This window comes from Adiantum capillus-veneris, chromosome 5, assembly GCF_014529385.1.
Source record: "Adiantum capillus-veneris isolate H3 chromosome 5, ASM1452938v2, whole genome shotgun sequence".
Classification (NCBI taxonomy): Eukaryota; Viridiplantae; Streptophyta; class Polypodiopsida; order Polypodiales; family Pteridaceae; genus Adiantum; species Adiantum capillus-veneris.
Genome location: NC_140935.1, coordinates 118,916,301 through 118,928,481, shown reverse-complemented (window position 1 = coordinate 118,928,481; position 12,181 = coordinate 118,916,301). Strand labels below are relative to the sequence as shown.

Sequence of the window (12,181 nt, the reverse complement as noted above, 5' to 3'; positions counted from 1 at the left end):
GGGGAAACTGGGCATATCTCCACGAAGTGCCCTAAAAAGGCACAGAAAGAACAGAACGACAAGGACGATGAAAGGCCTGAGAGTTCCAGAGCAGCTAGAAACGTGGAAGAAAAGGCAAGATGAAAATAGGACTGGTTCCAGATTGCGTGGGTACTGATCCCAGCACGATGGACGAGAGTACAAAACTTTGTCGAGCTTGGGCAAAGTGAGAGACCAAGAAACCCTGATCTTCTTTGATGGAGGAGCCAAGCCCAACTTCATTTCACCAGAATTGGCGACGCGGCTCAAGATTACTCCCGATCGGAAGGGACCCCTTGTAAAGGCAGCTAGCGGCACCCGACAGGGATGTAGACACCTGTCATTGGCAAACTTCGGTTGCATTGTCAGGGGTATTTGGGGCATGAGGACTTTTACGTAATACCTTTGGAAGGTTGTGATGTTCTCTTGGGAATTCCCTGGTACCACAAGAACAACGTCGTGGTCGACTATCGGGCGAGGAAAGCAACTTTGACCTCAGAGAAGGGCAGAACCATTGTACTCGATGTAAAACTTAAGGGCGAGTCTGTCCCTATTGTATCGGCTTCGGCCATTTCAAAATTAATGAAATCCAGTCTATTTGTTTACTTGATCTTTTTGAAAGAGTTGAGTGATGAGGATAGGACAAATATGTATGAACTTGATAAAGAACGCCAAGATTTTCTCCACACTCATGAAGATTGCTTCTCAGAGGGCCTGCCAGGCGAGTTACAACCCGCTCATCCTGAAGATGTTACCATTGATCTAATACCTGGAAGCACACCACCAAACCGGCCACCTTACCGTGTGAGCCGAGCCCAGAACGAAGAAATTATGAACCAAGTGAAAGACCTCTTGCAAAAGGGTCTTGTCCAGCATAGTACTTCACCGTAATGCTCTCCAGTGTTATTGGTTTTGAAGGAAGACGGATCTTGGAGAATGTGCACGATTATAGAGCTCTCAACAAAATCACCATCAAGAACAGATTTCCGATTCCTAGAATCGATGATATACTTGACCGACTTCAGGGATCCTCGTGCTTTAGCAGGATCGACTTGAAAAGTGGATATCGTTAGATCCGAATCGCGCCAAGAGATGTCTACAAGACAGCCTTTCAGGCGACTTTTGGGTTATTTGAGTTTTTGGTGATGCCGTTTGGCCTAACCAATGCTCCTGCGACATTTAACTGGATGATGGACAGGATTTTTCGAGAGTATAGACGATTTGTTGGCACTTTCTTTGACGATATCATTGTTTTCTCCAAGCAAGAGGCAGAACATAGAGAACATCTGCTTCAAGTCTTTCAAGCATTACGAAATCACAAGTTGGTGATTAATGCGAAGAAAAGTGAATTTTCCTAACAGAGATTCACTTTTTGGGACATATTGTGTCAGCAGCAGGAGTGCAGATGGATCCTGCCAAGCTAGAGACTATCCGTGATTGGCCTGATTTGAAGAATGTCCATGAAGTTAGAAGCTTCTTGGGATTGTGTTCGTACTATAGGCGGTTCATTAGAAAGTTTGCAGAGGTTGCTTCCCCTTTGCATATTTTGACACAGAAAGGAGTCCCTTTCTCGTGCGGACCCACAGAGGTGACTGCCTTTCAAACATTGAAAGAGAAATTGACTACGGGACCAGTTTTGACTTTGCCAGATTTGCAGAAGTCATTTGAAGTATATTGTGATGCTTGTGGTCGTAGTTTGGGTGCGGTCTTAATGCAACAAGGCCATGTCACTGCTTACGAGAGTCGACTGTTCTCAAGGCCGGAATTGACAACACAGATTTATAAGTAAGAGCTTTTGGCGGTTATCCATGCTCTTACTCAGTGGCGGCATTACCTGCTCGGAGCGGATTTTACTCTTTACAGACCATTAGAGTTTACGCTACTTCTTATCACAGAAGCAACTATCGGAAAGCAGATGCGGTGGGCAAACATCTTGTCACAGTTTCACTTCCAGATTGTCCATGTGCAGGGACAAAAGAATTTGGTGGTAGATGCTTTGTCTCCGAAGCCGTTGGTTCTGGCTATTGCGCGATACATCATAGAAGCTTCCAGGATATGGTCGATCAATATGCCATAGATACAGATTTTGGAGACGTTTTCACACGGATACGAAATGGGGAGACAGTAGCGGGATATTCCATTCGGGATGGCTACTTGATGAGGTAAAACATGTTGTGCGTTACACAGCCGTTGAGGGAAAAGGTTATGACCGAAAGCCACTGTCCACCTTTTACATGTCACAGCGGCATTGCTACCACCTTGAAAGGGGTAGAGAGATACTTCTTTCGGCCGAGACTCAAGAAGGATGTGGACGAGTGTGCGTCGTTGCTTGGTATGCCAGAAAGTCAAGTTTGACAGGCATAAAGCACAAGGATTGTTACAACCTTTGCCCATACCCACCCGCCCCTAGGAAAGTATTGCAATGGATTTCATTTTTGATCTCCCAAGAACACAGAGTGGTCAAGATGGTATCTGGACTTTTTTTGACAAATTTAGCAAGCAGGCTCATTTCATTCCAGTAAAGAAAACAGTGAAGCCGGATCACTTAGCGAGACTGTTTGTGGCCCAGATTTTCAGATTACATGGCATGCCCGAGACGATTGTCTCCGACAGGGACCCCAGATTTACGAGTTTGTTTTGGAAGGCAATTTGGGAGAACATTGGCACACGGTTGCAGTTCTTATCATCTTTCCACCCGTAGACTGACGGGCAATCTGAGATTGCCAATTCAGTGGTTTTAGATTTATTAAAGTCTTATATATCGGATCAGAAGACTCAACGGAAAAAGTATCTACCTTTGGTGGAATTTGCCTACAACAACACGATACACTCTTCAACATGGAAGGCGCCATTTGAGATTATTGAAGGTGTTGCGAAAGTTCCACCCTTCCTAAGCACGAAAGATAAGATTTTTGAAGGCGATGAGTGCACGCGCAACTTGGACACGGCTTTTGCCAAGGTCCGCGAGGCTTTGCAGAAATCTCAAGAAAGACAGAAAAAGGCAACAGATCGCCATCGTCGCGATTTGAAATTGAAGGAGAATGATTGGGTGCTCTTATGTTTTAAGAAGGCACGCCTGAGAAAGAAAAAGGGAAAGGAGAGGCTTTTTTCAAAGCTTAGTATGCGATACTACGGACCTTTCCAGATCTCCGAAAAGATCAATGATGTCTCCTTCCGACTGAAACTGCCTGACACTTGGAGGATTCACAATGCATTTCATGTGAGTCTCTTGAAACCTTTTAAAGGTGATGTGTCCAAAGATGGGGAGCCTGATGAGCAACCCGAAGTGGAAGAAAACGAGAAAATCCTTGTTCCTGAACAGATATTGGCACATAAGGACAGAAAGAATAAGGGTAAAGTGAGAAGGCAGTTCTTGGTTAAATTCAAGAACTATCCTGCATTGGATGCGAAGTGGATGGAGGAGGAGGACCTAGCAGATACTCCTCAGATTTTGAACCTTTACCTTGAAGCTTTTGGTTTAGCATAGTCTACTCCAAATGGAACCCCGAATTCAGCTTGGCCAGAGATCTAGTGCAGTGAGTTTGCACAAGAGGGGAGTTATTCTGCTCCTTTGTCAACACATGCCTTTATTTTAAAATACTAGAGTCACTGATGTCTCTTTGAGCTTCAGGGATACTGAGAGTTCATAGTATTCTGCTGTATGACTTTATGAAATGGAATTCTAGAAAATATGAAACTGATTTGGTCTTGACTTGTTTAAGTGTAGGAACTGATAGACGAAATGACTGCAGCATTTTGGTCTGAATGATCTCGATAGACATGGTTGCAATAGGGATTAGTCAATCGGGCATCTATGAGGTCTTGAGTAGATCTAGATGCGATTGCTAATTGCATTGCCGATAAATCATGGTCTGAGATACGAATGAATATTGAATGTGATTTGTCATGTGATGTCCTGTGATGTGACTGTCGATTGGTACATGTGCTAGATGTATGTTCCTAGTGCGTCGATACTAACAGTCAGTGTCTGCTAAGACAGTTTATGGCTTCTGTCTGTTTTGCAGGCGGAATCGAGGGCGATTACAATGCTTTCAAGAGGGGGGTATGTCACAACTCGGTGACGTGGCATACTAGGGTTGCAGACCAGACTAGGGTTGTTGACCAGACACTCGAGTTGCAAACCAGACACTCACACACCCTCCCTTGAGACATGGACAACCCCGGAAAAGTATGGCAGAATGTTGACATGGTTGGCTGTTGGAATGCTGACATGGCTGGCTGCTGAGAATTGCTGACGTGGCAGTCACTGTACGGCAAGGCCCGCTTTTTGCGACGCATCCCACAGAATTCCGTACAGCCTTTTTGCGAGGATAGTTGGCGGCAGCTTTGCTTTTTGCTGGCTACGCAATTGGCAAGTTAGAGAGAGAGAGAGAGAGAGAGAGAGAGAGCTTTTTATTTAAGCCTTGCTTTTTTCTCTCAAGAGAGAGAGCTAGTGAGAGAGGAACAGCTTTTGATTTTCAGCTTTTGGGCTCTGCTTTTAGCATCCCTTGTAAACATTTAAATATGTGGGCAGGGCCTGACAACTCATACCATCTGGACATAGAGTCTGAGGGTGAGCAGGCACGGAACTCCGTCGGGCCATTGTCGAATCAATTGTGAAAAAAAAGCAAACTGATTGTCCCTCGGAATGTCCCTCCAAAATTTTTGAGCTAACTTAAGTTGTTTTGCAGATATGTTGTAATCGCGGACGATTACTTTCTTTCAAGAAGGGGGGATATCACAAACTGCTGACGTGTCTAGACACTGAAGAGTAGAGCCAACCTTCAGATCCGATCGAAGGGCCTAGGCCCTAAACCCTAAGAAGAACAAGTAACAAAAGAAGAAGTGCTACCAACTTATGGGGACCCTGTCCAATGGGGCCCCTGTGACATAAAGGAATTAAAATAAAGCAGAACCCATTCACACACACACACGCAGCTGATGACATGGCAGTAGTACGAACGCTCCGAAAATCACGCTCACAATGCTGACGTGGCATGCCGTACCGATTTTCGTGTTTTGTGTTGACATGATGACGTGGCAGCTTGTACGGATTTCCGTAAATTAAGCTGGCAGGTTTTGGACATTGCTTTTGGACCAGATGCTTTTGAGTTTGAAGGCTTTTCGTGTTAACTGCTTTTGGGACCTAGGGCCTTTAAATATGAGGCTAGGGCTCATTCTCTAGCATGCTTCCTGGAGAAGATGCAAAGTCTAGAGTACCGGCTTGTACTATGTTGATGCAACATAAAGAAATACCAAAAGGGGCGCAAAGGTTTGGGGCCAATACTCTCTAGGGTGGAATTCCGTCACTCCGTGTCGCGTGTCGTCTCTCTCTCAGTTCAGTTGTTATTGAAGTGCTAAAAGTCTGTTCTTTTTTATTGGCACGTGGTGCCCGTCTTGTGACATTGGCTGTTTTGGGCAATTTTAGCACTAGCTTTTTTAAGCAATTGCTTTTGGAATAAGATGCTTTTAGATTAATGCTTTTGGGGCTCTACCCTTGTACTCTTTATAAGTACCTAGAGAGCCATTCTTTCAGGCATCTGGACGTAGAGCTGGAAGATTGGTTCCGATGGGAGTTGTACCATTGCAAATCAATAAATAAAGAAATACCGAAAGGGGCGCCAATACATTAGATGTGTAACTCCACCTATTCCCGTGTCGATTCTCTATTTCCTTGTTATTTCAGTTGTTTTGAAGTACTAAAAGTGTTTCCAAGTGTGTTGATTGTCGCTCCATCTTTCTTTTCATCCAATCACTTGCCGGAGGTGATTACATGAGACACAATTATTCATATGTTTGTTCGTCTCCTATAAGCAATTCAATCAATCTTACAATTCGTCCAAGTTCTCAAAGTCCGAGTATAATTTCATCTTCAAGCTCTAAGTTTTAAGTCATGAAGTATTAATTCAACATAAGATTTACCACAAATCCTCACATTGCTACTTCCTTTTAGATACTTGAGAGAGTACTGGGTACTCCGGGGTACTTTGGGTACTGAAGGTACTTGGATGCTAAGGACACGGAGGTCCTGATGATCCCTACGTTGAGCTAGGCAAGAGCCAAGCCCAAAACGCAAGGGGTGCTAGATGTTGGGGTACTCCGTCGACGACGACGACGACGATGAGGGGCCCTTGTGTTGCGATGTTGCAGAGGTGCTAATAGGTACGGCTAGAGATTCTTGGTACTGCGACAACAACGACGATGACGAGACTGTGGGCTGATCTGCTATCGCCAAGGACGGCGATGGCTGAAAAATGAAACGCTCGTCCTATTGGCTGGTCTGAAAACTGCTGATCTGCAAGTGCTAGTCGCTGGATTCAAGGTGCTTAGGGCTGAAAAACGTTGGTGGAAGAGACTGAGGGAAAACGCCAAGGCTGGCTCAAAATGCTGATGGATGTTGGGTACAATTGAGAAGAGGGTGCTGTCGATATTACTTCGTCTTTTGCCTCCTCTGTTTTCTCTAGCACCCAAAGGGCTTCTTTTATGCGTCTTTTAGCCACTTGCCCTACCTACTTTTAATAAATGTCATGTCAAAGTCTCTTACTAATAAATGACTTTAAGTTATTGTTCGTATACCTATAGGCTTAAGTGACGTAATTGTGCAAGTGAGGGCATCCAACTATGACCTGCCTGATCATGCACGTCCTGCTAGAGACTCACAAATTGCCAAGCTAGGTCCTAAGCTAGACCGAGACTAATGCTAGATTGTAGCAGAAGCATGTCACGTAGTGCAAGTGAAGTGCGCACGTGACATCCCCCTGTTAAAGGCGAGACACAACTGCCGAACTTCTACATGCACTGTTGATGTTGAATGCTTCTGATGCTTGTGGATGCATGCGCCGATGAAAACTACTCCAAAATTGTGGATACTGCGGATGTAGGTACTGCTCCGATATTGCGAGCAAGTACAACCACTTAAATAGTCCTCTCGTGAAAACATTGCCGTTGAAGATGAAAAGTAAGGTTGCTCAAAGGTATTTCCAAGGGTTCCTTGTCGACATGAGTGGATGCAAGCTACATGCGAATGTGAATGCAGAAGAGGGTCGAGGATCCTTTATCCCAGCTCCTTCAATCTCCACATAGGAGGTAAGTAGATGCTGGTACTCAAGATCTGGATTGTTGTGTATCCAATGTCGATCTCCGCTCAAAGACACAGCGATGAAGACGGGAGCGCGCCCAATGCGCGATGGACTAGTGGCTTATAAGTCCGGGGTCGGGACACGAAGATTCTTTCAGGAAAAAAACTGGGAGACGTTCTTTGGGTTCTCGTACTGCTTGGTTTCTTGGTAGCTCTTCCCTTGAGTTCGCGAAGCCGAAGCACACACAGAGCTTTGATACCAATGTCACGTGCAATAGAAGAGTTTAAGGATTTAGCTCGGGTCTAGTACTCCACACAAACACAAGGTTGCTTTACTTCACTTGACAAGAGAAACTGCATTGAACACGATGAATGAGAGAGAGAGAGAGAGAGAGAGAAGCAAGACGACACAGGATGTTGGGTCCCAACCACCCTCAAGGGCCCCCTTGCTCTGTTGTCAGAGCAAGTACTTGCTTTATTACTTGCACAATGATGATACAATGACGCTAAGTGTTTGAAATGCTAATGTTGAAGATACTTGGTACTTCAAAGGCTAAGTGCTCGAACTGTAGATACTTGGTACTCGGTATTTTGGGGTACTTTGGGTACTGAAGGTACTTGGGTGCTAAGGACACAGTGGTCCTGACGATCTCTATGCTAAGCTAGGCAGAAGCCAAGCCCAAAACACAAGGGAAGGGGTGCTAGATGTTGGGGTACTACGTCAACAATGATGATGATGAGGGGTACTTGTGCTGCAGTGCTCCTGAGGCATAGTTACCCGGAACGGGAAATCAGAACGGGGAACGGGGAACGGAAACATGCATGAAATGCCATTCCCTGTTTCTAATACTCACGTTTGAAACACGGAACGGGAAATTGGGATGGAAACAGGGAACGGGGACCTGAAAATGGCCATTCCCTGTTACTATGTCCTGAGGTGCTAATGGGTACAGCTAGAGATGCTTGGCACTGTGACAATGACGACAATGGCGATGACGATGATGAGGTTGTGGAGTCCACCTGGCACATAGAGCCATGTCACATGTGCATGTGACACTACATCTCTCAAGTTATAGAACAGATCCTTAGCGATGCTCTAAGTCACACATCCCATGACACATAAGAAATGTCCATTCCGGATGGTCGGATACTAATAAAGTTATGCATCTCATGTGAACATAACTAGTTTCCCAAACGCTCATTGAGGAGTCTGTAAGCCTAACCGTTTTATCGACACAAAAAAAAAATGTAAGCCTAACCAGTTCTGAGGGCAAAAGGCTTGGGCATGTAAACCCCTCATCATTGTCTACAGTCTGAAGTTTCGGGAAAATAAAAGCAGGACTTCTACCTGGCAGCCAGCTTCCGTTGAGCTCGTCCACTTTCTTCAAGTTGGGCTTGCTGAAGAAGGTCTGCAACAAGAGAGTCTCGTGCACCAAGGGCCTCTCGTCGCTTCGCCTCATCATCAACATCAGAGTCATCATGCCCATCAGCTTCCAGCTCCTTGGTAGAAGCTCTAATTTCTTCGAGATAAGCTTTGGCAGCTCGGAGCCTCTTCTCATCAGCTGTCTCATTGTCATCTTTTGTCTCATCCAAGCTCTGTGTCTCGAGCCTATCTGTGTCCTCCTCAACCTCATCAGCATCACTGCTTAGAAGCTCCTCGTCAGACACGGCGTCAAAAAAGTCGTCCTCCTCTGCTGCTTTTTTAGGCTTCTTGGGAGCCCCTCCTTTCTGCGGGGTCCTTTTGGAGGCGCTGCTACGTGAGCGTTGTTCTCTTTGCCTCCTTGGCATGCTTCCCACCCGATATAAGAACAAGAAAAGAGCAGCGACTTCTAGACGTACTGGCCTCTTCAGCTCGCTCTTCAGTTCAGGGTTTAAGAGCACTTATGAGGTTTTTCTCTGTTGGGTGTGTGAAGCATTCAACAGCCTATAGTTTTTGCCCTACACAAAAGAATCACCACAATGCATTGTAACAAAGGTGTGAAGGATAAGTATTGTGTGTGTGTGTGTGTGTGTGTGTGTAAAGAGAGTGTGTGTGTGTGTGAGAGAGAGAGAGAGAATTGTAAGGAGTAGAACTTTTGTATGAGCTTGAACATGCTCTAAGAGCTTGAGTCTCAACCCACTATGGCTCGCATAAGTAAATGCGGAGACTGAGGGTGATATAGCAAGGAAGAGGGAAAGTGGGCCAAGTGTCCAGATTGCCTATTGTAACTCAACTTTCTTTCTTCTTCTCTCACTTATGGGATCGACTAGTATTATGTACGGCATTTAATTGGATGATCAACCTTGATGGCTCCCACCTTTATCTACTCACTAGCCCTTGTTCCCCTATTTGTAGAGGTACAACCATAGAGGTATTTGTGTCGGGAACTAAATCAAATTTTCCCAAGCTTTTATGGAATTTTATAGATCTTTGATCTTAGTCCAACCTTAGCACTACCACTTAAGTTTATCGGCCACCGCTTTTAGAAAGAGAAAGTCACATCTCGAGGCTTTTTCTGGGCTAGTTTATAAGCATGTCAAACCTTCCAAAAATTTATATTGCAAATTTTCAATATCCCTTGATCTCTTCAGCATGACTAAGTGTGCTTAGAGCAATTTTGGCATTTCCACCTCATTTTGAGGCATTTTTTAGCATTTTCTCACTCTTGTCAACACTGAAAATCATTGTTTTAGCTTCATTCTTGAATTTTGACCTCATAATTCACATAAAATAATATCAAATTAGTGAATTTGAGTTGTTGGATCCATTTTGATGGCATTATTGGGGTTTTACATCATAATCATTCTTGACTATGCTTGTATTAAGAAAATGTATGTACGTTTTGCTTTTGGATCCAACGTGTAGCCAATACCTATTTTTACAATAGATGGGTAGTCTACTTGATGTTGACATCATGATTTCCTATTGACATTGGGGTTACAATTCCAAATGGGGGCTTGTGGAGGCCATAAAACTTGTACTAGAGGTGTTTGTTGCACCGGCATAGACGGACACCGGTTGTTGTCTTGTTCTTGGTGGGAAAAATAGGTTTCTTGTAGGACCTCTATCAAAACCTTGCCTCCTAGGATGTGGACAGAAATTAGATTTTGTATAGGACCTCTATTGAAACCTTGCCTCCTAGGGTGTGGGCATACTGTGACCATACTCACCACAAATGTGGCAATTGTACTCTTGGCCTTGCCTTTGTTTTCCTCTCCCTTGCTTCGATTTTGGCCTTGTGCACACCCTTGTTGCACCAAATGGACGACAAGTTCTTGTAGTTGCTATGGCTACTTAAGCTACACTAAACTCCACCTCCTTGATGGTTCTGGCTTGAAAGTCCAACTTCCTATATTTGAGGCAATTGATCTCCATTGTTATTTATCATAGGTTGTAGGGAACCTCCCCTTTACCTTCTCTTTGAGCAGTGGGCACAAACCCCCTACGGTCCTTCTTTGAGGAAAGTGGGTGTTCCTTCTTCTTTCCTCGATAAGGCAACCCATCACTCTCATTAAAAAAATCTTTTTTCTTTTCCTTTTTTCAAACCTTAAAAATGGAGAGTACCAAGTTTCTACAAAGATATAAATCAATGTTGATTCAGGTAGCTACTCTAACTAAGATCGCATGGCAAGAATCATAAAATAGATGAGCCATTGTTAATCATTATTACCTTAACACAAGATTATCCAAAGGACACTCTCCTACAGACTAGGAAAGACGGCCAAGCAAAGTAGAATTCCTATATTTATGTGTAACTTGTTCGGTTGCTGACCATGTAGGTCAGGCCCATTACTACCTTATGTCCGTTAACCTTTAATGGTATGGATATACAATTTATGAGCCACACATAAACAAATGCGTTATCGTATGCTACCATGAAGAAGAGGGTTGTCTCTCCCTCATCATATTTGTGTGTCATGTGCTCTCTCTCTCTCTCTCTCTCTCTCTCTCTCTCTCTCTCTCTCTCTCTCTCTCTCTCTCTCTCTCTCTCTCTCTCTCTCTCTCTCTCTCTCTCTCTCTCATATTCAACTAACCTTCCGCTTCCCTTCATTTTGGTATTAGAGCCGATTGGTTGTCAACGAGAGAGATTCATTGTTTTGAGTGATTTGTGCACTCTTTGGAGCTTATTTGCAACCATTCTTGAGTGCTTATATGGAGTAGATTTTTCAGCCAAAGTGTTATCCTTTGATTGCACATGCATTGGAGTGCATCAGGGTGTGCTTACAGCAGGGTTTGGAGCAGGAAATATGGGGTTGTGGAGCTGAGATCTTCAGGTTGTGTTTAGCTCATTTAGGAGCTAATTTTATTGAAATTTTGGAATATATTGCTATAGTTATTTAACCCATATATGTGGTAGATTTGCAAAAATAGGTTTTTTTAGGTGCATTTTTTTGCCATAACTCTGTCATACAAACTTAGATTTTCACAACCCACGAGTCTTTTTGGGGGTTTTGGCACGTTTTGAATGCGATGTAGGTGCTTGTTTGTGCTACTGACACTGGCGCTTGCTATTTCAATTATGTGTCGTGACAAAGTACTTAGGTGCTGGTCAAATCCATTTTCTAGACCATTTTTAGCACAACATATCAAGAACAATTTTAGTGACCAATAATTGTCGAGTATTTAGAACAACTTGTTAAGGTTACATGGTTCAAACATTTTACCAAGGCTTGCAAATGATTGCAGTAAATAGTATTTAGTTTCTTTTCAGAACTATTTACACTCCTCTTCCATGTGTGCTATGAGCATCACATTCGTTAAAAGTATTGGCAAGTATAATCATGGATATGAAGGTTCGAATCTGTTTTTGATAAATGCATGCACACTAGGTGTTATGGGCCCTAGTGTTTAAAGGCACAACACAGGTGGATCAATGTATGCTTATGAGGGTTATACATGCTCTACGTGAGAACGGTGTGGTCGTTGACTACAACACAACAAGTTAAAGGTACATGAGCGACTTGCTCATTGTAGGTAGTTGGATATAGGTACAAGTTCTAGAGAGCATTTCCTTTAGATCTACATGTGATATGCAGCATGGATATGGCATCTATGTTTGACAGTGTTGTCAACCCCATCATTGAGAGTAAGTAGCAAGTGTTGAC

At 43.8% G+C, this 12,181-nt stretch overlaps 1 protein-coding gene across 1 annotated transcript in view; it reads right to left on the bottom strand.

The window, feature by feature from the left end:
- LOC147457991 (U3 snoRNP-associated protein-like EMB2271) overlaps positions 1–9,040 on the bottom strand; it is a 93,539-nt gene extending 84,499 nt beyond the window's left edge. The window contains exon 1 of the mRNA XM_086512747.1: positions 8,445–9,040. Within this exon, the coding sequence (XP_086368873.1) occupies positions 8,445–8,884 (440 nt within the window). The 5' untranslated portion in view covers positions 8,885–9,040. The remainder of the gene's footprint in view (positions 1–8,444) is intronic.
- Positions 9,041–12,181: the final 3,141 nt, after the last annotated feature.